This window comes from Trachurus trachurus (genome assembly GCF_905171665.1).
Source record: "Trachurus trachurus genome assembly, chromosome: 15".
In the NCBI taxonomy this organism is placed as follows: domain Eukaryota; kingdom Metazoa; phylum Chordata; class Actinopteri; order Carangiformes; family Carangidae; genus Trachurus; species Trachurus trachurus.
Window position 1 is genome coordinate 5,050,651 of NC_139906.1, and position 27,995 is coordinate 5,078,645.

General features: G+C 40.9%; 4 protein-coding genes and 1 pseudogene across 7 annotated transcripts in view; 1 reads left to right on the plus strand and 4 right to left on the minus strand.

Annotated features, from left to right (window-relative positions):
* Positions 1-1,208: 1,208 nt before the first annotated feature.
* The window catches only part of napba (N-ethylmaleimide-sensitive factor attachment protein, beta a), a gene marked incomplete at both ends in the record, with an annotated part of 47,520 nt that continues 20,733 nt past the window's right edge, over positions 1,209-27,995 (plus strand). For both annotated transcript variants that reach the window (XM_083988337.1, XM_083988338.1), the window contains 2 exons: positions 1,209-1,306; positions 4,873-4,952. In XM_083988337.1, the coding sequence (XP_083844463.1) occupies positions 1,209-1,306; positions 4,873-4,952 (178 nt within the window). The remainder of the gene's footprint in view (positions 1,307-4,872; positions 4,953-27,995) is intronic.
* Positions 6,994-8,781, minus strand: LOC310998554 (tripartite motif-containing protein 16-like; the record flags this gene model as incomplete). The annotated part of the gene is made up of 1 exon (XM_083988663.1): positions 6,994-8,781. The coding sequence occupies one exon, from the start codon at positions 8,779-8,781 to the stop codon at positions 6,994-6,996; it is 1,788 nt and encodes a 595-aa protein (XP_083844789.1).
* On the minus strand, positions 11,243-18,197 carry LOC310998555 (uncharacterized protein; the record flags this gene model as incomplete). The annotated part of the gene is made up of 4 exons (XM_083988664.1): positions 11,243-13,410; positions 16,007-16,019; positions 16,417-17,006; positions 17,109-18,197. 4 exons carry the CDS (start codon positions 18,195-18,197, stop codon positions 11,620-11,622), a joined length of 3,483 nt encoding a protein of 1,160 aa, XP_083844790.1. The 3' UTR covers positions 11,243-11,619.
* LOC310998347 (tripartite motif-containing protein 16-like) lies at positions 19,945-22,385 on the minus strand (the record flags this gene model as incomplete). 2 transcript variants are annotated; one of them, XM_083988334.1, is made up of 2 exons in its annotated part: positions 19,945-20,603; positions 20,802-22,373. In XM_083988334.1, 2 exons carry the CDS (start codon positions 22,371-22,373, stop codon positions 20,580-20,582), a joined length of 1,596 nt encoding a protein of 531 aa, XP_083844460.1. In that variant the 3' UTR covers positions 19,945-20,579. The 2 variants fall into 2 exon arrangements, with proteins under 2 accessions (XP_083844460.1, XP_083844461.1); XM_083988335.1 differs by having other exon boundaries at positions 19,945-22,385.
* Positions 24,829-26,501, minus strand: LOC310998346 (tripartite motif-containing protein 16-like; annotated as a pseudogene). Its single transcript has one exon. The product of its transcript is annotated as a tripartite motif-containing protein 16-like (transcript).

Sequence of the window (27,995 nt, forward strand, 5' to 3'; positions counted from 1 at the left end):
TACTGTTGTCAAACACATCACAACAAACTCACCGCCCTCAAACTTTACTGTTGTTGTTTAACACTGTTAACACTGTTCACAAGCAGTGACGAGGCGTTCAATGTCCTCGACGTTGTGGAGGAGGATTTTTTTTGAAGCTGTCACATTTAATTAACTGAGTGAAATAAACTGGATTTAAAGGATAAACTCAGACAATACAGATGTTCAGTGGAGTAAATCTACACGTCATTAAACACTGTGAGTGTTCCTGCTGCAGCTCGTTTCTATAGTGTGTTGTTTTGATTATTTCCTCAGTGGAACATTTAATATTTATTTTGCTTTTTATTTTTGGTTGAGATCCAGAATAGTTTCTGATCCCAAATACAGGAATTTGACATCCATAAAATCATTATAGCTCTAATGTCTTTTAATCAGATGCTCAGAAAGGTTTTTGTGACGACTCCACAGATGAACATCAGTCATTTAGCTGATAGTTTTGTTTAATTTTTGGCTCTTTTACCGTCTGTTTCAGTCTCCAAGTTCCCATGAATGTTGTTTCTGGTTCTTCAGGTACAGTATAAATGTAAATTCACTCATATTAATTCATTAATATTTACATAACAAGTCTCATCAGAGAGATAAAAGAGAAAAAAATATTTTGATTTTTCGAATCGCCTTTAACACCTTTTCCCATGTTTATAAATCATAATAATAATAATAATAATAAAAACTTCAGTGTCACATTTCAACAATATTGTCTGATATTTTGCTTGACAACTCCAGCTTATAACTTTTTTTGAATTTTATAGAAAGAATGAGAATTGGTCTCTATGGAAGAGGTTTGTGGACGATTATGCAGCTAATAGATCTTGATTTGAAGTTTTTATTATTTCACCAGCACTGATAAGAGATGGATATGAGAGCCGATTAAATGCCTGCAATGAAAATATATTGATTAGAATCTATAATGTGTTAGATTTTTTTTTTATCATCAGTGTGTGTCCTCTTCTCTCCAGCAGATGGAGGCATCGCGTCGTGAATGGCCTCTCTCTCTCTCCGTAGAAGAAGAGCCGCAGCCTCTCAGCATCAGCACCAGCAGAGACATCCCTCCTCCTCCTCCTCCTCCTCTCTCTGCTCTGCTCTGCTCTGCTCTGCTCCTCTCCGTCCACTGCGGAACATCACCACCTCGGCCTGTTTTCCTCCCCTCTCAGACCCAGCAGCAGCTCGCCATGGACAACTCGGGCAAAGAGAAGGAGGCCATGCAGCTGATGGCTGAAGCCGACAAGAAGGTCAAGGCGTCCGGATCCTTCCTGGGAGGGATGTTCGGGTAAAAGGAGGCTTCCATTATCATCTTCTGTTTACCTCTCTCTCCCTCCTTCTCTCTCTCTCTCTGTGGTATGGGGGGAGGGCTTCATGCATGCACGCACGCAGGGCCCATCATCAGACCTGTCACTGCTGTTTCTGCTTTTATTCTCTGCGCTAAAATGTCCAAATCGCATCCAGCGGTGAATCCCTGTGTCACCGCGCTGCTGTGATGGGCAGTGAGCCTAAAGATCCAGACGCCTGATCGGATCAGATCTTGTGTGTTGCATCCAATCATGTGTTTAGGATCAATAATGATCAGATCTGATCCGATCTTACTCTATATAGGCTACATCGCTTTCACTTTCACTGTGACATTGCGTCCTTGTGAGATAAATATTCATCCAGCGGCGCCTCGATCGGCTCGAAGCGTCAGAGATCTGAGCTGTCATCGCTCTCTGGATGTGGCCTGCGTGTCGTGGCCTGTCACGCAACAGAAATGTAAATGTAGCTAGTGCATGATGGTCTGTCTGGTCTGGTGTAACGGAGCAGAGGAGCAGAGCGGGGCTCGGCTGCAGCGTGAGGCCGAGCCAAGGCTGCAGGGAGGCGGGGAGAGCAGCGCAGTCAGGACGGTGCGAAGAAAACAGTCGGTGGAGGTGGAGATGCGGGGGCTGTGTGTGTGTGTGTGTGTGTGTGTGTGTGTGTGTGTGTGTGTGTGTGTGTGTGTGTGTGTGTGTGTGTGTGTGTGTGTGTGTGTGTGTGTGTGTGTGTGTGTGCGTGTGTGCGTGTGCGCGTGTGCGTGTGAGAGAGAACAGGATGATGATGGGAGTGGGCTGGTGGCCTTCATCATGTGTTTGGGAGGGGTGGATGTTTACAGGCCGGATAGATAGATAGATAGATAGATAGATAGATAGATAGATAGATAGATAGATAGATAGATAGATAGATAGATAGATAGATAGATAGATAGATAGATAGATAGATAGATAGATAGATAGATAGATAGATAGATAGATAGATAGATAGATAGATAGATAGATAGATAGATAGATAGATAGATGGTCCTTCACTGAGATTGGTTATTGAGTTGCTTCCTTTTAAATTTTAAATGGCAAACAGATAATCAATAAAACAGTCAATGGATGGATCAATAATGTAAAGTCACTGTCTCATCTGATGGACAGAAGAAAGAAACACAGACACACTCTGACATCATTGCGTCAGATTTTTTTTATGTCTTTGTCCTAAAAAAATATACTTATGACGTTGGATCAATAAGTTGATCAAGATTCCTGATTTAGCCTCCGGCCCCAAACACTGAGACGTGAAGTGGGTCACATCTGTTCTGTCCACATGGGAAGCAGCAGGAGTTTTATTATTTATTTATATTTTAATGAGTCTCAGTCGTGGATCAGTGATGACATCGTCCACTGTGACTCAGAGCTCCTTCACACTCATGTGTTAAAACACCGTGTTCATGTAGAAATGGAGCATTAATTTGGCACTTACTCAAATACATGAAGGAAAAACATTGAGGCTCATAAATCACAACATGTTATTGATCAAACAAACACCAAGATAGTAACATCTGTAACATCTGCACTGGACTGAAACCTTCTCTGTTTGCTCACAACTCCACACAGAGAGAATCACCAGCAACAGCTGCAATAACAAGGATCAGTAGGATTCAATATGATTATTATTGTGCAATATTTGAACTATAACTAATATTATAAAACTATTATAACTTAAGAAATTGCAGATGCAGTTTGATTTATCTCCTTGTTGCAGCTATAGATCATGTCTGTCAAGGAAAAAAAAAATGTTTTCTCTAACAAGATAAAGTTCTCAGTCTGTTCATGGCACTTGAATCATCTGTATTCCTGATGAATGTGATCCTCAATCCAATAAAGTCAGAAAAAAGTCCTCCAGTATTGAACATTTTAGAAATGTATATAATCAAACCCTAAAAACTTATGCACACCTCAAAAGACAGATAGGTGCGTCGGAGGAGAGGACCGAACGGCTGGTTTATTAGGGTTACAATGTTTCCGTCTTCACGTTGTAACCTCAGTAAACCTGATGCAGTGTGCAGGAGTTTCCTCTGCTGAGTAATTTATAATATAAATGTTTGATACTTGGTAATATCATGATGTATTGATTTTCATTTTTTTGTACTAACAGTCTGTCGTTGCAGGTGTTTCCTCCTCTGACTCTCACATTTTCCTGAAGTCAAAATAACTAATACATCTACAGTATATAATCTATATAGGAGTCCTCAGATTTAACAGAGTTATTACACACTTATTGATATGTAATGATTAGATGATGAGACTGTTCAGTCTCTCCACCTGCTGCTCAGTGTCTCTGTCTCTCTGTCTGATGGAGGAGGAGGATGGAAACACTGTGAACTAGTTCATGCTGCCGTCACGTGACCTCATGTAGGACGTATGTCAGACTGGATGTTCAAATTAACACGAGACTAAAGAAAAAGAAAGAAAGAAGTAAAAAGACAGAGAAAGTGGGTAGAAGAAAGAAAGAAGAAAAATGGAAAAAAGAGACAGAGAGGGGGTGATAGATAGAGGTAGATAGATAGAGATAGAGAGGGGTAGAAAGAAAGAAAGAAAAAAGAGACAGAGAGGGGGATGATAGAAAGAGGTAGATAGATAGACATAGAGAGGGGTAGAAAGAAGGAAGTAAAAAGAAAGAAAGGGGGTAGGTAGAAAGAAAGAAAGAAAGAAAGAAAGAAAGAAAGAAAGAAAGAAAGAAAGAAAGAAAGAAAGAAAGAAAGAAAGAAAGAAAGAAAGAATAGAGACATCCAGAGAGGGATGATAGAAAGAGGTAGATAGAGAAAGGGGGTAGAAAGAAAGAAAGAAAAAAGAGACAGAGAGGGGGATGATAGAAAGAGGTAGATAGATAGACATAGAGAGGGGTAGAAAGAAGGAAGTAAAAAGAAAGAGAAAGGGGGTAGGTAGAAAGAAAGAAAGAAAGAAAGAAAGAAAGAAAGAAAGAAAGAAAGAAAGAAAGAAAGAAAGAAAGAAAGAAAGAAAGAAAGAAAGAAAGAAAGAAAGAAAGAAAGAATAGAGACATCCAGAGAGGGATGATAGAAAGAGGTAGATAGAGAAAGGGGGTAGAAAGAAAGAAAGAAAAAAGAGACAGAGAGGGGGATGATAGAAAGAGGTAGATAGATAGAGATAGAAAGGGGTAGAAAGAAAGAACAAAAGAGTGATTTGCTGATGTGAGCAGATTTCAGAGTTTGAGCTGCTGCTGCTGCTGCTGCTGCAGGCGTGTGTGTCCTCACACCGACGTCCTTCAACTGGACTCTGCTGCTGCTGCTGCTGCTGCTGCTGCTGTTGGTGTTGGTGCATGATAATTTAACACAGCTTTTCATTTTAGTGTGTGTGTGTGTGTGTGTGACGGTTTTCAATATTAAAATGAATCAACGCTCAGAAAAATGAAGCTTGAAAAAAAAATCTATTATTACCTACTATTTTAAAAGTGCGTCACAAATTGAAAAGGTCAACAAGCTGGAAATGATTCATTTGTTTTTCTCTTTCTCTTTGTGTGTGTGTGTCTCTGTGTGTGTGACAGGGGGAACCATAAGGTGGAGGACGCCTGTGAAATGTACGCCAGAGCAGCCAACATGTTTAAGATGGCAAAGAACTGGAGTGGTAGGTAACACACACACACACACACACACACACACACACACACACACACACACACACACACACACACACACACACACACACACACACACACACACACAGTGTATGTCACATCCATACTGCACGCTCAACAAAAAAAAATGAACACATAAATCTGTGCACAAATAAACAAACACCCACTCAAACTCCCCCATACTCTTACACACACACACACACACACACACAGACACACACACCTATTCCAATGCTGTTTTTCCACCCACATTTCAACTGTGTATAAATAATGCAGCAGTCAGCAGCGCACAATATTGCGTTGCCAGCCTTAAACACACACACAATGGACTCATATATGAACATTAATGATGACGACATTGTTGCAGAAACCTGAAAAGACAAAGGAGCCAATAATAGATCAGACTTTAGCTCTTTAGATGTGTGTGTGTTTGTGTGTGTGTGTGTGTGTGTGTAATCATGATCACAGTCATTTGTGTATTTGTTTATTTATAGGATCCCCATTAGCCGATGTCATGACATTAGACTGTAACACCTCATCATCATATACACAAACAGCAAACAGTCTAATCTAAAATATATTATTAGGTACAAAGAATACATCATACATCACATTACAGTACCACAACAGTTCAACCCACAAATAAATTCCTATAATAGATTATTATACATTATATATTTCTTACTCATTGAATTTACAATTTATTTAAAAAATAGTCTATTACTACCTTTTTAAAAATGTGTTTTTTTTTAGTTAATATTTTTGATGTTATTAGGTAATAATGTGTTCCATCCTATAATGGCTCTGTATATTACAGTAGGTTTTACGTAAAAAGTTTGTTCTTGGTTTAGGAGCCAGTAAATGATCACATCTTGATTGTCTGGTTGCATATTTGTTGACATTTCTGGTGAACACTATCTGGTCTGAGAAATATTGTGGTTTTTTATTGTTACGTAATCAAATTTCTCATGAAAGTTATAGGAGACTTAATTTCAGTCTGTCTCCAACCAGAAGCCATGATAAATTCTGATGCATTTTTAAGATATTTGCATGCAGTGAACAATTGAAATGGGCTTCCATACTTATGAATGTGCTATGCACCCACACTTCACATAAAGTGTTCCCCCTAATTCTAATGTTTCCCATCATCTCTCATATGTGTAATCCTTGTTCTCTCACTAAATGTCAAAGATCCTGTATCCTTATGTCTAAAGAAGACCTTCAAAAGTAAACACAACGGAAATATTACTCATTGATTCTTATACTACATACGGAGAATCATTTATTCACTTCAGTTACATTTACAACATTCAAACAGTTTGTTTAAATGAATCTCAGATATGGAAAAGAAAATAATAAATCATCTCCTACAGTAATTAGTGATAATCATAAATCCGGGAGACCTTATTTATGGATGGATTTAAACAACAACATTTGATCTGACAAACACATCACTGGAAATGTAATTCTAGATCTTTTTTTTTTTGTTACACACTGAAAAGAAAATATCCCAATAGCCCATACAGTGTAAGATAAGCAACAAAAACAACAACAACAACAACAACAAACAAATCAGTGTAAATGTGATTGTAGATTTCTTAGTTTCCACAGTGAGAACAAAGCTCAGTGATACAGGAAGGTCTGGTGGTTTCTCTGTTAAGGCCCAAACAACAACAACAACAACAACAACAACACACAAACACATCAACACAAATATCCAACAAACATTCAGAGTTCAGAGAAGTTTCTATTTCCATGTGGAGAAATGTGAGTTTAGGTAAAGAAACTTCATCATGAGCAGTGATCTCCTCCACGGCTCCAGCTCCACCTCAACAAACTCAAACATCAACACAACAAGAAAATGACAACAAGAGGTCAAAGTCCCGCCCACAATGTTTAATGATTGACAGGTGATCTCTGTGCAGTGCAGAGACACAACAGCAATGAGCTTTTAGCAACAAACATGGAGACTAAAGAAAGAGATGAACTAAAATACAGATTTTAACCAACTGCACCTTAAATGATCTTTGACTATTTGAGTTTACACAACTCTGCTGTGTTTCCTAAGTCCCAGAAAAGACAAAGTCCAGCATGTAGAGGCTGAGTGAATGTGGTCTGGACTCTGTGGAGGAGAGTCATGGTTTCAGAGACGCTGTAGAAGGACAGAATACCTGCTCTGTGGTCCAGGTACACTCCTACTCTGGAGGACCGAGGACCTGAGACTGGAGTCTCGATCTTGTTGAACCAAAATCTGAAACTGTTCTTGGAACAATCTAATGACCAAGATTTGTCACTACGTCCAAACAAACTTCCATTCCCTGCTCTGTTGACATTCTTGTATGCTACTGCTACATAAACTCTTCCTCTCCTCTCCACCTCCCAGTAACAACGTCCAGTCAGACTCTCTCTACTCAGGACCTGCTCATATGTGGTGAATCTGTCTGGGTGACTAGAATAAGACTGTGGTTGACCCCATGTCACTTTTCTGTTTCCTTCAGATAATATCAGGTATCTGTTTACTGTGTTTGGATCCAGTGTGATTTCCTGTGAATATCTTAAGAAGTCAGCTCTGGTCCTGGGCTCTGGTGGTGGTGACAGTAAAACATCCACTTGAGTCTGTACTGGTATTGGTTCTGGTACTGGTACTGGTCGGTTGAATTGCCCCCTTGGCCCTACCTCTTTGTTTTGCGCGTTCACGTGAAGTGGTAGGGTGACCCGATTCTGAGTCACTTGAGTCTCAGTCCTTGAGACATTTGTCCATGTGTCTCTCAGAAGGTCCTGTAGTTTATCTCTGAGCTCTGACACAGCTGCTGTCACATCCTCAAAGTGTCTGAGAGGACGGATGTTGATGCTGGATGAGTGTGTAGATGGACTGAGTGCTGACAGTGAGGGGTAGTTGTGTAGAAACTGGGTGTGATCCTCTGTGTGTGACAGCAGCTTCAGCTCAGCGTCTTTCCTCTTCAGCTCAGTGATCTCCTGCTCCAGCTTCTTCTGAAGCTCTTTGACTCCACTCACTTGAGTTTCCTGCTGGGATCTGATCTGCTGCTTCAGCTCAGAGCTTCTTTTCTCCATGAGACGGATCAGCTGAGTGAAGATCTTCTCACTGTCCTCCACTGCTTTATCAGCAGAGCCATTGATGGCCTCCACCTCCTGTTGAAGCACCTTCACATCTTTCTCTCTGAGCTGGATTCTCTGATGGATTTTCTGTCGACTCAGCTGCAGCTCTCTCTGCCTCTCAGTCCTTTCTGCTGCAGCTGAGACTGTGTCGTGGCCTCTATGTTCATCCACAAGGCAGACAAGACAAATACACTTCTTATCAGTGCGGCAGAAAATCTTCAGCACCTCATTATGACAAGAGCAGATGTTCTCCTGGAGCTTCTTGGAGGGCTCCACCAGCTTGTGATTCTTAAACGTAGGAGACTCAAAATGAGGTTGGAGATGATTCTCACAGTAGGACGCCAAACAAACCAGACAGGACTTGACAGCTTTGAGTTTCCTCCCAGTGCAGAAATCACAGGCCACATCTTCAGGTCCAGCATAGCAGTGATCAGCAGAAGCAGCTTGGAGTCCAGTCTTCTTCAGCTCCTCCACTAAAGCTGAAAACATGATGTTTTTCACCAGAGGAGGCCTCGGTGTGAAGGTCTGCCTACACTGAGGGCAGCTGTAGATTTTCCTCCCATCCTCTGCATCCCAGTGGGTTTTAATACAGTTGAAGCAGTAGCTGTGTCCACAGGGAATAGTCACTGGATCCTTCAGTAGATCCAGACAGATGGAACAAGAGAAGGTCTCCTGGTCCAGATGAACTCCTTTCTGCGCCATTTCACCTCTCACAGACGACGACGACGACTGTCTTGAGTTTCTGTTGCTCAGAAGTGAAACTAGTCTGAGCTCTGATCTCAACAACATGTGTCTCTGCAGTGAACGGGGCCTGTCGGCTCCTCCTCTTCACCACATGTTGGTTCCACCCATCTTCAAACTGTAGATCTGAAGGGGAGGGAACAAGGAAACACCTGATCAAGGTGCAGCTCAGTTTGACAGCAGATAATCAGATATTTCCTCATTCCAGTGCGAGGAGCAGCAGCTGTAAATCTCAACTTTTCCTATTTACAATGAAGTCTGGTTGTATTATTGTTACCTTATAGACTCAAGAAAACATCCATTCCAGACATGGAAGATGCTCAACATATTAATTTTCAGTTCTCACACACTATATACATACAACGTGCATAAATACATATCACCAAAGTTTATTGTCAACAACATTAGCTATATATTCAGACATTTCACTCAGAGAATGCAAACATTGGTCTGTTAGCTGTCATACATCATTCTCTGTAGTGTAATGATCTCATCTATTGATACCTGGAGTTCAACATACACTGATTGTTTCTGTAAAGTTGGGACAAGAGCAACAAAAGGCTGGAAAAGTAAATGACACGAATAATAAACAGCTGGAGGAGCAACTAGTTAGGTTAATTAGTAACATGGGTATGATTATAATCATGATGTTTACACTTTGATTAAAGCTCATAGACCTTATTAGTGAGTGGATCTGAACAAACACATTAACACAAATATCCAACAAACATTCAGAGCTCAGAGAAGTTTCTATTTCCATGTGGAGAAATGTGAGTTTAGGTAAAGAAACGTCATCATGAGCAGTGATCTCCTCCACGGCTCCAGCTCCACCTCAACAAACTCAAACATCAACACAACAAGAAAATGACAACAAGAGGTCAAAGTCCCGCCCACAATGTTTAATGATTGACAGGTGATCTCTGTGCAGTGCAGAGACACAACAGCAATGAGCTTTTAGAATACATCATACATCACATTACAGTACCACAACAGTTCAACCCACAAATAAATTCCCATAATAAATTATTATACATTATGCAGTATATGTCTTACTCATTGAATTTACAATTTATTAAAAAATAGTTTATTACTACCTTTTTAAAAATGTGTTTTGAGTTAATATTTTTGATGTTATTAGGTAATAATGTGTTCCATCCTATAATGGCTCTGTATATTACAGTAGGTTTTTACGTAAAAAGTTTGTTCTTGGTTTAGGAGCCAGTAAATTATCACATCTTGATTATCTGGTTGCATATTTGTTGACATTTCTGGTGAACACTATCTGGTCTGAGAAATATTGTGTTTTTTTTATTGTTACGTAATCAAATTTCTCATGAAAGTTACAGGAGACTTAATTTCAGTCTGTCTCCAACCAGAAGCCATGATAAATTCTGATGCATTTTTAAGATATTTGCATGCAGTGAACAATTGAAATGGGCTTCCATACTTATGAATGTGCTATGCACCCACACTTCACATAAAGTGTTCCCCCTAATTCTAATGTTTCCCATCATCTCTCATATGTGTAATCCATGTTCTCTCACTAAATGTCAAAGATCCTGTATCCTTATGTCTAAAGAAGACCTTCAAAAGTAAACACAACGGAAATATTACTCATTGATTCTTATACTACATACGGAGAATCATTTATTCACTTCAGTTACATTTACAACATTCAAACAGTTTGTTTAACATAAATCTCAGATATGGAAAAGAAAATAATAAATAATCTCCTACAGTAATTAGTGATAATCATAAATCCGGGAGACCTTATTTATGGATGGATTTAAACAACAACATTTGATCTGACAAACACATCACTGTAAATGTAATTCTAGATCTTTTTTTTTTTTTGTCACACACTGAAAAGAAAATATCCCAATAGCCCATACAGTGTATGATAAGCAACAACAACAACAACAAACAAATCAGTATAAATTTGATTGTAGATTTATTAGTTTCCACAGTGAGAACAAAGCTCAGTGATAAAGGTCAAGGTCAAGGTCAAGGTTTCTTTATTAATACCAGCTGGTAAATTTGTTGTGCAGACAGGCACTCAGCAGTCCCAGTACAAAAAACAGCCGCACACACACAAATCACAAATATAAAAGACAACATAATCAAAATACATGGTCAAAGTCATAGGAGTAGAAATAGAAAAGTGCTTCTACATAGAAAAGTGCTTCTACATGTCCCTAGGGTCAACTAAGTTCAATATGAACAAGATCACCTTGTGGCTTTACTATTCAGCATTACAATTGCTGTGGGTATGAAGCTACTTCTGTACCGTTTTGTCCTGCCCTTAGGGGCCACAAAACGACAGCCAGAGCGAAGGAGCTGGAACTCGCCATGCAAGGGATGTGAGCAGTCATTACGAATAGCGCTGGCTTTACGCTGCAGCTGTGTGTCATAAAGGAAGGTCTGGTGGTTTCTCTGTTAAGGCCCAAACAACAACAACAATACACAAACACATCAACACAAATACCCAACAAACATTCAGAGCTCAGAGAAGTTTCTATTTCCATGTGGAGAAATTTGAGTTTAGGTAAAGAAACGTCATCATGAGCAGTGATCTCCTCCACGGCTCCAGCTCCACCTCAACAAACTCAAACATCAACACAACGAGAAAATGACAACAAGAGGTCAAAGTCCCGCCCACAATGTTTAATGATTGACAGGTGATCTCTGTGCAGTGCAGAGACACAACAGCAATGAGCTTTTAGCAACAAACATGGAGACTAAAGAAAGTGATGAACTAAAATACAGATTTTAACTAACTGCTCCTTCAATGATCTTTGTCTATTTGAGTTTACACAACTCTGCTGTGCATCCATAAAAAACACAAACTCCAGCATGTAGAGGCTGAGTGAATGTGGTCTGGACTCTGTGGAGGAGAGTCATGGTTTCAGAGACGCTGTAGAAGGACAGAATACCTGCTCTGTGGTCCAGGTACACTCCTACTCTGGAGGACTGAGGACCTGAGACTGGAGTCTGGATCTTGTTGAACCAAAATGTGAAACTGTTGTTGGAACAATCTAATGACCAAGATTTGTCGTTACGTCCAAACAAACTTTCCCACTCTGTTCTGCTGATATTCTTGTATACGACTGCTACATAAACTCCTACTCCTCTCCACTCCACCTCCCAGTAACAACGTCCAGTCAGACTCTCTCTACTCAGGACCTGAGGCCATGAAGTGAATCTGTCTGGGTGACTAGAATAAGACTGAGCTTTACCCATATGTGTCACTTTTCTGTTTCCTTCAGATAATAACAGTTCTCTGTATGCTGTGTTTGGATCCAGTGTGATTTCCTGTGAATATCTTAAGAAGTCAGCTCTGGTCCTGGGCTCTGGTGGTGACAGTAAAACATCCTCTTGAGTCTGTACTGGTATTGGTACTGGTTCTGGTACTGGTACTGGTCGGTTGAATTGCCCCCTTGGCCCTACCCCTTTGTTTTGCACGTTCACGTGAAGTGGTAGGGTGACCCGATTCTGAGTCACTTGAGTCACTGTCAGTGAGACGTTTGTCCATGTGTCTCTCAGAAGGTCCTGTAGTTTGTCTCTGAGCTCTGACACCGCTGCTGTCACATCCTCAAAGTGTCTGAGAGGACGGATGTCGATGCTGGATGAGTGTGTAGATGGACTGAGTGCTGACAGTGAGGGGTAGTTGTGTAGAAACTGGGTGTGATCCTCTGTGTGCGACAGCAGCTTCAGCTCAGCGTCTTTCCTCTTCAGCTCAGTGATCTCCTGCTCCAGCTTCTTCTGAAGCTCTTTGACTCCACTCACTTGAGTTTCCTGCTGGGATCTGATCTGCTGCTTCAGCTCAGAGCTTCTTTTCTCCATGAGACTGATCAGCTGAGTGAAGATCTTCTCACTGTCCTCCACTGCTTTATCAGCAGAGCCATTGATGGCCTCCACCTCCTGTTGAAGCACCTTCACGTCTTTCTCTGTGTCCTGGATTCTCTGATGGATTTTCTGTCGACTCAGCTGCAGCTCTCTCTGCCTCTCAGTCCTTTCTGCTGCAGCTGAGACTGTGTCGTGGCCTTTATGTTCATCCACAAGGCAGACAAGACAAATACACTTCTTATCAGTGCGGCAGAAAATCTTCAATACCTCATTATGACGAGAGCAGATGTTCTCCTGGAGCTTCTTGGAGGGCTCCACCAGCTTGTGATTCTTAAATGTAGGAGACTCAAAATGAGGTTGGAGATGATTCTCACAGTAGGAGGCCAAACAAACCAGACAGGACTTGACAGCTTTGAGTTTCCTCCCAGTGCAGGAATCACAGGCCACATCTTCAGGTCCAGCATAGCAGTGATCAGCAGGAGCAGCTTGGAGTCCAGTCTTCTTCAGCTCCTCCACTAAAGCTGCTAACATGATGTTTTTCACCAGAGGAGGCCTCGGTGTGAAGGTCTGCCTACACTGAGGACAGCTGTAGATTTTCCTCCCATCCTCTGCATCCCAGTGGGTTTTAATACAGTTGAAGCAGTAGCTGTGTCCACAGGGAATAGTCACTGGATCCTTCAGTAGATCCAGACAGATGGAACAAGAGAAGGTCTCCTGGTCCAGATGAACTCCTTTCTGCGCCATTTCACCTCTCACAGACGACGACGACGACGACTGTCTGAGTTTCTGTTGCTCAGAAGTGAAACTAGTCTGAGCTCTGATCTCAACAACATGTGTCTCTGCAGTGAACGGGGCCTGTCGGCTCCTCCTCTTCACCACGTGTTGGTTCCACCCATCTTCAAACTGTAGATCTGAAGGGGAGGGAACAAGGAAACACCTGATCAAGGTGCAGCAGCTCAGTGTGTTTGAGAGCAGATAATCAGATATTTCCTCATTCCAGTGCGAGGAGCAGCAGCTGTAAATCTCAACTTTTCCTATTTACAATGAAGTCTGGTTGTATTATTGTTACCTTATAGACTCAAGAAAACATCCATTCCAGACATGGAAGATGCTCAACATATTTATTTTCAGTTCTCACACACTATATACATACAAAGTGCAAAAATACATATCACCAAAGTTTATTGTCAACAACATTAGCTATATATTCAGACATTTCACTCAGAGAATGCAAACATTGGTCTATTAGCTGTCATACATCATTCTCTGTAGTGTAATGATCTCATCTATTGATACCTGGAGTTCAACATACACTGATTGTTTCTGTAAAGTTGGGACAAGAGCAACAAAAGGTTGGAAAAGTAAATGACACGAATAATAAACAGCTGGAGGAGCAACTAGTTAGGTTAATTAGTAACATGGGTATGATTATAATCATGATGTTTACACTTTGATTAAAGCAGATATCAGCTTCACGGCCGTTTCGGCTAATGCTGCGTTCAAGGCAGGCTTTTGAAACCGTAAGTTACAGCTTCAAGTCACAACTACGACTTGGTAGCGTTCCAGGTAACCCGTAGCTCGTGTTTTTACCATCCTGTTGTCTGTGAAAGTTCCCTATAACGGCCACTCGTAACTTCCGACCCGTGAACTCGTACCAGATCGAACTGGTATGACTTCACAGGAAGGAAAAACACAAAGTACGAGTTTCTTTGAACGCACCATGAGTTAGCAGCCCCCGCCCTTGTCAGGCATCAATTGGTCCTCGTGCTACGTCACCACATTCACGCGCATCCCTTGGCTGCACACACAGCCCTTCATGCCGTTCTCTCTCCTCATTGGATAACACTTGTATCCCACAAGGAAAATTTTCTCCTCGGGTTACAGCAGAGCAGAGTGACGGAGAGACTCGTGTTTAGGCTGAAATACTTCATGTAAGTGATTGCTGACGGAAAATAGGACTATTTAGGAATTATATTAACAAAAACATTCCACTGATATCTGCTTTAAAGCTCATAGACCTTATTAGTGAGTGGATCTGAACAAACACATCAACACAAATATCCAACAAACATTCAGAGCTCAGAGAAGTTTCTATTTCCATGTGGAGAAGTGTGAGTTTAGGTAAAGAAACGGCATCATGAGCAGTGATCTCCTCCACGGCTCCGGCTCCACCTCAACAAACTCAAACATCAACACAACAAGAAATGACAACAAGAGGTCAAAGTCCCGCCCACAATGTTTAATGATTGACAGGTGATCTCTGTGCAGTGCAGATACACCACAGCAATGAGCTTTTAGAATACATCATACATCACATTACAGTACCACAACAGTTCAACCCACAAATAAATTCCTATAATAAATTAGTATACATTATACAGTATATGTCTTACTCATTGAATTTACAATTTATTTAAAAAATAGTTTATTACTACCTTTTTAAAAATGTGTTTTGAGTTAATATTTTTGATGTTATTAGGTAATAATGTGTTCCATCCTATAATGGCTCTGTATATTACAGTATGTTTTTAAAAAAAAAATTTGGTTTAGGTGCCAGTAAATTATCACATCTAGATTGTCTGGTTGCATATTTGTTGACATTTCTGGTGAACACTATCTGGTCTGAGAAATATTGTGGGTTTTTTATTGTTACGTAATCAAATTTCTCATGAAAGTTATAGGAGACTTAATTTCAGTCTGTCTCCAACCAGAAGCCATGATAAATTCTGATGCATTTTTAAGATATTTGCATGCAGTGAACAATTGAAATGGGCTTCCATACTTATGAATGTGCTATGCACCCACACTTCACATAAAGTGTTCCCCCTAATTCTAATGTTTCCCATCATCTCTCATATGTGTAATCCTTGTTCTCTCACTAAATGTCAAAGATCCTGTATCCTTATGTCTAAAGAAGACCTTCAAAAGTAAACACAACGGAAATATTACTCATTGATTCTTATACTACATATGGAGAATCATTTATTCACTTCAGTTACATTTACAACATTCAAACAGTTTGTTTAACATAAATCTCAGATATGGAAAAGAAAATAATAAATCATCTCCTACAGTAATTAGTGATAATCATAAATCCGGGAGACCTTATTTATGGATGGATTTAAACAACAACATTTGATCTGACAAACACATCACTGTAAATGTAATTCTGGATCTTTTTTTTTTGTTACACACTGAAAAGAAAATATCCCAATAGCCCATACAGTGTAAGATAAGCAACAACAACAACAACAACAACAACAACAACAACAACAACAACAACAACAACAACAACCAAAAAAATCAGTGTAAATGTGATTGTAGATTTCTTAGTTTCCACAGTGAGAACAAAGCTCAGTGATAAAGGAAGGTCTGGTGATTTCTCTGTCAAGGCCCAAACAACAACAACAATACACAAACACATCAACACAAATATCCAACAAACATTCAGAGCTCAGAGAAGTTTCTATTTCCATGTGGAGAAATGTGAGTTCAGGTAAAGAAACATCAACATGAGCAGTGATCTCCTCCACGGCTCCAGCTCCACCTCAACAAACTCAAACATCAACACAACAAGAAATGACAACAAGAGGTCAAAGTCCCGCCCACAATGTTTAATGATTGACAGGTGATCTCTGTGCAGTGCAGAGACACAACAGCAATGAGCTTTTAGCAACAAACATGGAGACTAAAGAAAGTGATGAACTAAAATACAGATTTTAACAAACTGCTCCTTCAATGATCTTTGACTATTTGAGTTTACACAACTCTGCTGTGACTCCATTAGACCAGTCAAGATACACTCCAGCATGTAGAGGCTGAGTGAATGTGGTCTGGACTCTGTGGAGGAGAGTCATGGTTTCAGAGACGCTGTAGAAGGACAGAATACCTGCACTGTGGTCCAGGTACACTCCTACTCTGGAGGACTGAGGACCTGAGACTGGAGTCTGGATGTTGTTGAACCTAAATGTGAAACTGTTGTTGGAACAATCTAATGACCAAGATTTGTCACTACATCCAAACAAACTTTTATTCCCTGCTCTGCTGATATTCTTGTATGAGACTGCTACATAAACTCTTCCTCCTCTCCTCTCCACCTCCCAGTAACAACGTCCAGTCAGACTCTCTCTACTCAGGACCTGATAATGCCAGGTGAATCTGTCTGAGTGACGAGAATAAGACTGATCTTTACCCATATATGTCACTCTTCTGTTTCCTTCAGATAATAACAGTTGTCTGTGTGCTGTGTTTGGATCCAGTGTGACTTCCTGTGAATATCTTAAGAAGTCAGCTCTGGTCCTGGGCTCTGGTGGTGGTGACAATAAAACATCCACTTGAGTCTGTACTGGTATTGGTACTGGTCGGTTGAATTGCCCCCTTGGCCCTACCCCTTTGTTTTGCGCGTTCACGTGAAGTGGTAGGGTGACCCGATTCTGAGTCACTTGAGTCTCAGTCCTTGAGACGTTTGTCCATGTGTCTCTCAGAAGGTCCTGTAGTTTGTCTCTGAGCTCTGACACAGCTGCTGTCACATCCTCAAAGTGTCTGAGAGGACGGATGTTGATGCTGGATGAGTGTGTAGATGGACTGAGTGCTGACAGTGAGGGGTAGTTGTGTAGAAACTGGGTGTGATCCTCTGTGTGTGACAGCAGCTTCAGCTCAGCGTCTTTCCTCTTCAGCTCAGTGATCTCCTGCTCCAGCTTCTTCTGAAGCTCTTTGACTCCACTCACTTGAGTTTCCTGCTGGGATCTGATCTGCTGCTTCAGCTCAGAGCTTCTTTCCTCCATGAGACGGATCAGCTGAGTGAAGATCTTCTCACTATCCTCCACTGCTTTATCAGCAGAGCCATTGATGGCCTCCACCTCCTGTTGAAGCACCTTCACGTCTTTCTCTCTGTCCTGGATTCTCTGCTGGATTTTCTGTCGACTCAGCTCCAGCTCTCTCTGCCTCTCAGTCCTTTCTGCTGCAGCTGAGACTGTGTCGTGGCCTTTATGTTCATCCACAAGGCAGACAAGACAAATACACTTCTTATCAGTGCGGCAGAACATCTTCATCACCTCATTATGACGAGAGCAGATGTTCTCCTGGAGCTTCTTGGAGGGCTCCACCAGCTTGTGATTCTTAAATGTAGGAGACTCAAAATGAGGTTGGAGATGATTCTCACAGTAGGAGGCCAAACAAACCAGACAGGACTTGACAGCTTTGAGTTTCCTCCCAGTGCAGAAATCACAGGCCACATCTTCAGGTCCAGCATAGCAGTGATCAGCAGGAGCAGCTTGGAGTCCAGTCTTCTTCAGCTCCTCCACTAAAGCTGCAAACATGATGTTTTTCACCAGAGGAGGCCTCGGTGTGAAGGTCTGCCTACACTGAGGACAGCTGTAGATGTTCTTCCCATCCTCTGCATCCCAGTGGGTTTTAATACAGCTGAAGCAGTAGCTGTGTCCACAGGGAATAGTCACTGGATCCTTCAGTAGATCCAGACAGATGGAACAAGAGAAGGTCTCCTGGTCCAGATGAACTCCTTTCTGCGCCATTTCACCTCTCACAGACGACGACGACAACTGTCTGAGTTTCTGTTGCTCAGAAGTGAAACTAGTTTGAGCTCTGATCTCAACAACATGTGTCTCTGCAGTGAACGGGGCCTGTCGGCTCCTCCTCTTCACCACATGTTGGTTCCACCCATCTTCAAACTGTAGATCTGAAGGGGAGGGAACAAGGAAAGACCTGATCAAGGTGCAGCAGCTCAGTGTGTTTGAGAGCAGATAATCAGATATTTCCTCATTCCAGTGCGAGGAGCAGCAGCTGTAAATCTCAACTTTTCCTATTTACAATGAAGTCTGGTTTATTATTGTTACCTTATAGACTCAAGAAAACATCCATTCCAGACATGGAAGATGCTCAACATTAATAATTATTTTTCAGTTCTCACACACTATATACATACAAAGTGCAAAAATACATATCACCAAAGTTTATTGTCAACAACATTAGCTATATATTCAGACATTTCACTCAGAGAATGCAAACATTGGTCTATTAGCTGTCATACATCATTCTCTGTAGTGTAATGATCTCATCTATTGATACCTGGAGTACAACATACACTGATTGTTTCTGTAAAGTTGGGACAAGAGCAACAAAAGGCTGGAAAAGTAAATGACACGAATAATAAACAGCTGGAGGAGCAACTAGTTAGGTTAATTAGTAACATGGGTATGATTATAATCGTGATGTTTACACTTTGATTAAAGCTCATAGACCTTATTAGTGAGTGGATCTGAACAAACACATCAAGACAAATATCCAACAAACATTTAGAGCTCAGAGAAGTTTCTATTTCCATGTGGAGAAATGTGAGTTCAGGTAAAGAAACGTCATCATGAGCAGTGATCTCCTCCACGGCTCCAGCTCCACCTCAACAAACTCAAACATCAACACAACAAGAAATGACAACAAGAGGTCAAAGTCCCGCCCACAATGTTTAATGATTGACAGGTGATCTCTGTGCAGTGCAGAGACACAACAGCAATGAGCTTTTAGAATACATCATACATCACATTACAGTACCACAACAGTTCAACCCACAAATAAATTCCCATAATAAATTATTATACATTATATATAGTATATGTCTTACTCATTGAATTTACAATTTATTTAAAAAATAGTCTATTACTACCTTTTTAAAAATGTGTTTTGAGTTAATATTTTTGATGTTATTAGGTAATAATGTGTTCCATCCTATAATGGCTCTGTATATTACAGTAGGTTTTACGTAAAGAGTTTGTTCTTGGTTTAGGAGCCAGTAAATTATCACATCTTGATTGTCTGGTTGCATATTTGTTGACATTTCTGGTGAACACTATCTGGTCTGAGAAATATTGTGGTTTTTTATTGTTATGTAATCAAATTTCTCATGAAAGTTATAGGAGACTTAATTTCAGTCTGTCTCCAACCAGAAGCCATGATAAATTCTGATGCATTTTTAAGATATTTGCATGCAGTGAACAATTGAAATGGGCTTCCATACTTATGAATGTGCTATGCACCCACACTTCACACAAAGTGTTCCCCCTAATTCTAATGTTTCCCATCATCTCTCATATGTGTAATCCTTGTTCTCTCACTAAATGTCAAAGATCCTGAATCCTTATGTCTAAAGAAGACCTTCAAAAGTAAACACAACGGAAATATTACTCATTGATTCTTATACTACATATGGAGAATCATTTATTCACTTCAGTTACATTGTTTGTTTAACATAAATCTCAGATATGGAAAAGAAAATAATAAATCATCTCCTACAGTAATTAGTGATAATCATAAATCCGGGAGACCTTATTCATGGATGGATTTAAACAACAACATTTGATCTGACAAACACATCACTGTAAATGTAATTCTAGATCTTTTTTTTTTGTTACACACTGAAAATAAAATATCCCAATAGCCCATACAGTGTAAGATAAGCAACAACAACAACAACAACAACAAACAAATCAGTGTAAATGTGATTGTAGATTTCTTAGTTTCCACAGTGAGAACAAAGCTCAGTGATAAAGGAAGGTCTGGTGGTTTCTCTGTTAAGGACCAAACAACAACAACAACACACAAACACATCAAGACAAATATCCAACAAACATTCAGAGCTCAGAGAAGTTTCTATTTCCATGTGGAGAAATGTGAGTTCAGGTAAATAAACTTCATCATGAGCAGTGATCTCCTCCACGGCTCCAGCTCCACCTCAACAAACTCAAACATCAACACAACGAGAAAATGACAACAAGAGGTCAAAGTCCCGCCCACAATGTTTAATGATTGACAGGTGATCTCTGTGCAGTGCAGAGACACAACAGCAATGAGCTTTTAGCAACAAACATGGAGACTAAAGAAAGTGATGAACTAAAATACAGATTTTAACCAACTGCTCCTTCAATGATCTTTGTCTATTTGAGTTTACACAACTCTGCTGTGTCTCCATCAAACCCGTAAAGACAAACTCCAGCATGTAGAGGCTGAGTGAATGTGGTCTGGACTCTGTGGAGGAGAGTCATTGTTTCAGAGACGCTGTAGAAGGACAGAATACCTGCTCTGTGATCCAGGTACACTCCTACTCTGGAGGACTGAGGACCTGAGACTGGAGTCTTGGTGTTGTTGAACCAAAATGTGAAACTGTTGTTGTTACAATCTAATGACCAAGATTTGTCACTACCTCCAAACAAACTTTCTCTGCTGATATTCTTGTATGCGACTGCTACATAAACTCCTACTCCTCTCCACTCCACCTCCCAGTAACAACGTCCAGTCAGACTCTCTCTACTCAGGACCTGAGCATACATAGTGAATCTGTCTGGGTGACTAGAATAAGACTGAACTTTACCCATATATGTCACTTTTCTGTTTCCTTCAGATAATAACAGCCATCTGTTTACTGTGTTTGGATCCAGTGTGATTTTCTGTGAATATCTTAAGAAGTCAGCTCTGGTCCTGGGCTCTGGTGGTGGTGACAGTAAAACATCCGGTACTGGTACTGGTACTGGTCGGTTGAATTGCCCCCTTGGCCCTACCCTTTTGTTTTGCGCGTTCACGTGAAGTGGTAGGGTGACCCGATTCTGAGTCATTTGAGTCTCAGTCCTTGAGACGTTTGTCCATGTGTCTCTCAGAAGGTCCTGTAGTTTGTCTCTGAGCTCTGACACAGCTGCTGTCACATCCTCAAAGTGTCTGAGAGGACGGATGTTGACGCTGGATGAGTGTGTAGATGGACTGAGTGCTGACAGTGAGGGGTAGTTGTGTAGAAACTGGGTGTGATCCTCTGTGTGTGACAGCAGCTTCAGCTCAGCGTCTTTCCTCTTCAGTTCAGTGATCTCCTGCTCCAGCTTCTTCTCAAGCTCTTTGACTCCACTCACTTGAGTTTCCTGCTGGGATCTGATCTGCTGCTTCAGCTCAGAGCTTCTTTTCTCCATGAGACGGATCAGCTGAGTGAAGATCTTCTCACTGTCCTCCGCTGCTTTATCAGCAGAGCCATTGATGGCCTCCACCTCCTGTTGAAGCACCTTCACGTCTTTCTCTGTGTCCTGGATTCTCTGCTGGATTTTCTGTCGACTCAGCTCCAGCTCTCTCTGCCTCTCAGTCCTTTCTGCTGCAGCTGAGACTGTGTCGTGGCCTTTATGTTCATCCACAAGGCAGACAAGACAAATACACTTCTTATCAGTGCGGCAGAAAATCTTCAGCACCTCATTATGACGAGAGCAGATGTTCTCCTGGAGCTTCTTGGAGGGCTCCACCAGCTTGTGTTTCTTAAATGTAGGAGACTCAAAATGAGGTTGGAGATGATTCTCACAGTAGGAGGCCAGACATTGCAGACAGGACTTGACAGCTTTGAGTTTCCTCCCAGTGCAGAAATCACAGGCCACATCTTCAGGTCCAGCATAGCAGTGATCAGCAGGAGCAGCTTGGAGTCCAGTCTTCTTCAGCTCCTCCACTAAATCTGCTAACATGGTGCTTTTCACCAGAGGAGGCCTCGGTGTGAAGGTCTGCCTACACTGAGGACAGCTGTGGATTTTCTTCCCATCCTCTGCATCCCAGTGGGTTTTAATACAGTTGAAGCAGTAGCTGTGTCCACAGGGAATAGTCACTGGATCCTTCAGTAGATCCAGACAGATGGAACAAGAGAAGGTCTCCTGGTCCAGATGAACTCCTTTCTGCGCCATTTCACCTCTCACAGACGACGACGACGACTGTCTGAGTTTCTGTTGCTCAGAAGTGAAACTAGTTTGAGCTCTGATCTCAACAACATGTGTCTCTGCAGTGAACGGGGCCTGTCGGCTCCTCCTCTTCACCACATGTTGGTTCCACCCATCTTCAAACTGTAGATCTGAAGGGGAGGGAACAAGGAAACACCTGATCAAGGTGCAGCTCAGTGTGTTTGAGAGCAGATAATCAGATATTTCCTCATTCCAGTGCGAGGAGCAGCAGCTGTAAATCTCAACTTTTCCTATTTACAATGAAGTCTGGTTGCATTATTGTTACCTTATAGACTCAAGAAAACATCCATTCCAGACATGGAAGATGCTCAACATATTTATTTTCAGTTCTCACACACTATATACATACAAAGTGCAAAAATACATATCACCAAAGTTTATTGTCAACAACATTAGCTATATATTCAGACATTTCACTCAGAGAATGCAAACATTGGTCTATTAGCTGTCATACATCATTCTCTGTAGTGTAATGATCTCATCTATTGATACCTGCAGTACAACATACACTGATTGTTTCTGTAAAGTTGGGACAAGAGCAACAAAAGGCTGGAAAAGTAAATGACACGGATAATAAACAGCTGGAGGAGCAACTAGTTAGGTTAATTAGTAACATGGGTATGATTATAATCATGATGTTTACACTTTGATTAAAGCTCATAGACCTTATTAGTGAGTGGATCTGAACAAACACATCAACACAAATATCCAACAAACATTCAGAGCTCAGAGAAGTTTCTATTTCCATGTGGAGAAATGTGAGTTTAGGTAAAGAAACGTCATCATGAGCAGTGATCTCCTCCACGGCTCCAGCTCCACCTCAACAAACTCAAACATCAACACAACAAGAAAATGACAACAAGAGGTCAAAGTCCCGCCCACAATGTTTAATGATTTTGATGATCTGTGCAGTGCAGAGACACAACAGCAATGAGCTTTTATAATACATCATACATCACATTACAGTACCACAACAGTTCAACCCACAAATAAATTCCCATAATAAATTATTATACATTATACAGTATATGTCTTACTCATTGAATTTACAATTTATTTAAAAAATAGTTTATTACTACCTTTTTAAACATGTGTTTTGAGTTAATATTTTTGATGTTATTAGGTAATAATGTGTTCCATCCTATAATGGCTCTGTATATTACAGTAGGTTTTACGTAAAAAGTTTGTTCTTGGTTTAGGAGCCAGTAAATTATCATATCTAGATTGTCTGGTTGCATATTTGTTGACATTTCTGGTGAACACTATCTGGTCTGAGAAATATTGTGTTTTTTTATTGTTACGTAATCAAATTTCTCATGAAAGTTATAGGAGACTTAATTTCAGTCTGTCTCCAACCAGAAGCCATGATAAATTCTGATGCATTTTTAAGATATTTGCATGCAGTGAACAATTGAAATGGGCTTCCATACTTATGAATGTGCTATGCACCCACACTTCACATAAAGTGTTCCCCCTAATTCTAATGTTTCCCATCATCTCTCATATGTGTAATCCTTGTTCTCTCACTAAATGTCAAAGATCCTGTATCCTTATGTCTAAAGAAGACCTTCAAAAGTAAACACAACGGAAATATTACTCATTGATTCTTATACTACATACGGAGAATCATTTATTCACTTCAGTTACATTTACAACATTCAAACAGTTTGTTTAAATGAATCTCAGATATGGAAAAGAAAATAATAAATCATCTCCTACAGTAATTAGTGATAATCATAAATCCGGGAGACCTTATTTATGGATGGATTTAAACAACAACATTTGATCTGACAAACACATCACTGTAAATGTAATTCTAGATCTTTTTTTTTTTTGTTACACACTGAAAAGAAAATATCCCAATAGCCCATACAGTGTAAGATAAGCAACAACAACAACAACAACAACAACAACAACAAACAAATCAGTGTAAATGTGATTGTATATTTCTTAGTTTCCACAGTGAGAACAAAGCTCAGTGATAAAGGAAGGTCTGGTGGTTTCTCTGTTAAGGCCCAAACAACAACAACAACAACAACAACAACAACAACAACAACAACAACACCACACAAACACATCAACACAAATATCCAACAAACATTTAGAGCTCAGAGAAGTTTCTATTTCCATGTGGAGAAATGTGAGTTCAGGTAAAGAAACTTCATCATGAGCAGTGATCTCCTCCACGGCTCCAGCTCCACCTCAACAAACTCAAACATCAACACAACAAGAAAATGACAACAAGAGGTCAAAGTCCCCCCCACAATGTTTGATTGACAGGTGATCTCTGTGCAGTGCAGAGACACGACAGCAACGAGCTTTTAGCAACAAACATGGAGACTAAAGAAAGTGATGAACTAAAATACAGATTTTAACCAACTGCTCCTTCAATGATCTTTGACTATTTGAGTTTACACAACTCTGCTGTGACTCCGAAGTCCCGGTAAAGCCAAACTCCAGCATGTAGAGGCTGAGTGAATGTGGTCTGGACTCTGTGGAGGAGAGTCATGGTTTCAGAGACGCTGTAGAAGGACAGAATACCTGCTCTGTGATCCAGGTACACTCCTACTCTGGAGGACTGAGGACCTGAGACTGGAGTCTTGATGTCGTTGAACCAAAATGTGAAACTGTTGTTGGAACACTCTAATGACCAAGATTTGTCACTACATCCAAACAAACTTTCTCCCCCTGCTCTGCTGATATTCTTGTATGCGACTGCTACATAAACTGCTCTTCCTCTCCACTCCACCTCCCAGTAACAACGTCCAGTCAGACTCTCTCTACTCAGGACCTGAAAACATGAAGTGAATCTGTCTTGGTGACTAGAATAAGACTGAACTTTACACATGAATGTTACTTTTCTGTTTCCTTCAGATAATAACAGATGTCTGAATGCTGTGTTTGGATCCAGTGTGATTTCCTGTGAATATCTTAAGAAGTCAGCTCTGGTCCTGGGCTCTGGTGGTGGTGACAGTGAAACATCCACTTGAGTCACTGTCAGTGAGACGTTTGTCCATGTGTCTCTCAGAAGGTCCTGTAGTTTGTCTCTGAGCTCTGACACAGCTGCTGTCACATCCTCAAAGTGTCTGAGAGGACGGATGTTGATGCTGGATGAGTGTGTAGATGGACTGAGTGCTGACAGTGAGGGGTAGTTGTGTAGAAACTGGGTGTGATCCTCTGTGTGCGCCAGCAGCTTCAGCTCAGCGTCTTTCCTCTTCAGCTCAGTGATCTCCTGCTCCAGCTTCTTCTGAAGCTCTTTGACTCCACTCACTTGAGTTTCCTGCTGGGATCTGATCTGCTGCTTCAGCTCAGAGCTTCTTTCCTCCATGAGACGGATCAGCTGAGTGAAGATCTTCTCACTGTCCTCCACTGCTTTATCAGCAGAGCCATTGATGGCCTCCACCTCCTGTTGAAGCACCTTCACATCTTTCTCTGTGTCCTGGATTCTCTGCTGGATTTTCTGTCGACTCAGCTGCAGCTCTCTCTGCCTCTCAGTCCTTTCTGCTGCAGCTGAGACTGTGTCGTGGCCTCTATGTTCATCCACAAGGCAGACAAGACAAATACACTTCTTATCAGTGCGGCAGAACATCTTCAGCACCTCATTATGACGAGAGCAGATGTTCTCCTGGAGCTTCTTGGAGGGCTCCACCAGCTTGTGATTCTTAAATGTAGGAGACTCATAATGAGGTTGGAGATGATTCTCACAGTAGGAGGCCAGACAATGCAGACAGGACTTGACAGCTTTGAGTTTCCTCCCAGTGCAGAAATCACAGGCCACATCTTCAGGTCCAGCATAGCAGTGATCAGCAGGAGCAGCTTGGAGTCCAGTCTTCTTCAGCTCCTCCACTAAATCTGCTAACATGGTGCTTTTCACCAGAGGAGGCCTCGGTGTGAAGGTCTGCCTACACTGAGGACAGCTGTGATGTTCTTCCCATCCTCTGCATCCCAGTGGGTTTTAATACAGCTGAAGCAGTAGCTGTGTCCACAGGGAATAGTCACTGGATCCTTCAGTAGATCCAGACAGATGGAACAAGAGAAGGTCTCCTGGTCCAGATGAACTCCTTTCTGCGCCATTTCACCTCTCACAGACGACGACGACGACGATGACTGTCTGAGTTTCTGTTGCTCAGAAGTTAAACTAGTTTGAGCTCTGATCTCAACAACATGTGTCTCTGCAGTGAACGGGGCCTGTCGGCTCCTCCTCTTCACCACATGTTGGTTCCACCCATCTTCAAACTGTAGATCTGAAGGGGAGGGAACAAGGAAAGACCTGATCAAGGTGCAGCAGCTCAGTGTGTTTGAGAGCAGATAATCAGATATTTCCTCATTCCAGTGCGAGGAGCAGCAGCTGTAAATCTCAACTTTTCCTATTTACAATGAAGTCTGGTTTATTATTGTTACCTTATAGACTCAAGAAAACATCCATTCCAGACATGGAAGATGCTCAACATTATATTATTTTCAGTTCTCACACACTATATACATACAAAGTGCAAAAATACATATCACCAAAGTTTATTGTCAACAACATTAGCTATATATTCAGACATTTCACTCAGAGAATGCAAACATTGGTCTATTAGCTGTCATACATCATTCTCTGTAGTGTAATGATCTCATCTATTGATACCTGGAGTACAACATACACTGATTGTTTCTGTAAAGTTGGGACAAGAGCAACAAAAGGCTGGAAAAGTAAATGACACGAATAATAAACAGCTGGAGGAGCAACTAGTTAGGTTAATTAGTAACATGGGTATGATTATAATCGTGATGTTTACACTTTGATTAAAGCTCATAGACCTTATTAGTGAGTGGATCTGAACAAACACATCAAGACAAATATCCAACAAACATTAGAGCTCAGAGAAGTTTCTATTTCCATGTGGAGAAATGTGAGTTCAGGTAAAGAAACGTCATCATGAGCAGTGATCTCCTCCACGGCTCCAGCTCCACCTCAACAAACTCAAACATCAACACAACAAGAAATGACAACAAGAGGTCAAAGTCCCGCCCACAATGTTTAATGATTGACAGGTGATCTCTGTGCAGTGCAGAGACACAACAGCAATGAGCTTTTAGAATACATCATACATCACATTACAGTACCACAACAGTTCAACCCACAAATAAATTCCCATAATAAATTATTATACATTATATAGTATATGTCTTACTCATTGAATTTACAATTTATTTAAAAAATAGTCTATTACTACCTTTTTAAAAATGTGTTTTGAGTTAATATTTTTGATGTTATTAGGTAATAATGTGTTCCATCCTATAATGGCTCTGTATATTACAGTAGGTTTTACGTAAAGAGTTTGTTCTTGGTTTAGGAGCCAGTAAATTATCACATCTTGATTGTCTGGTTGCATATTTGTTGACATTTCTGGTGAACACTATCTGGTCTGAGAAATATTGTGGTTTTTTATTGTTATGTAATCAAATTTCTCATGAAAGTTATAGGAGACTTAATTTCAGTCTGTCTCCAACCAGAAGCCATGATAAATTCTGATGCATTTTTAAGATATTTGCATGCAGTGAACAATTGAAATGGGCTTCCAT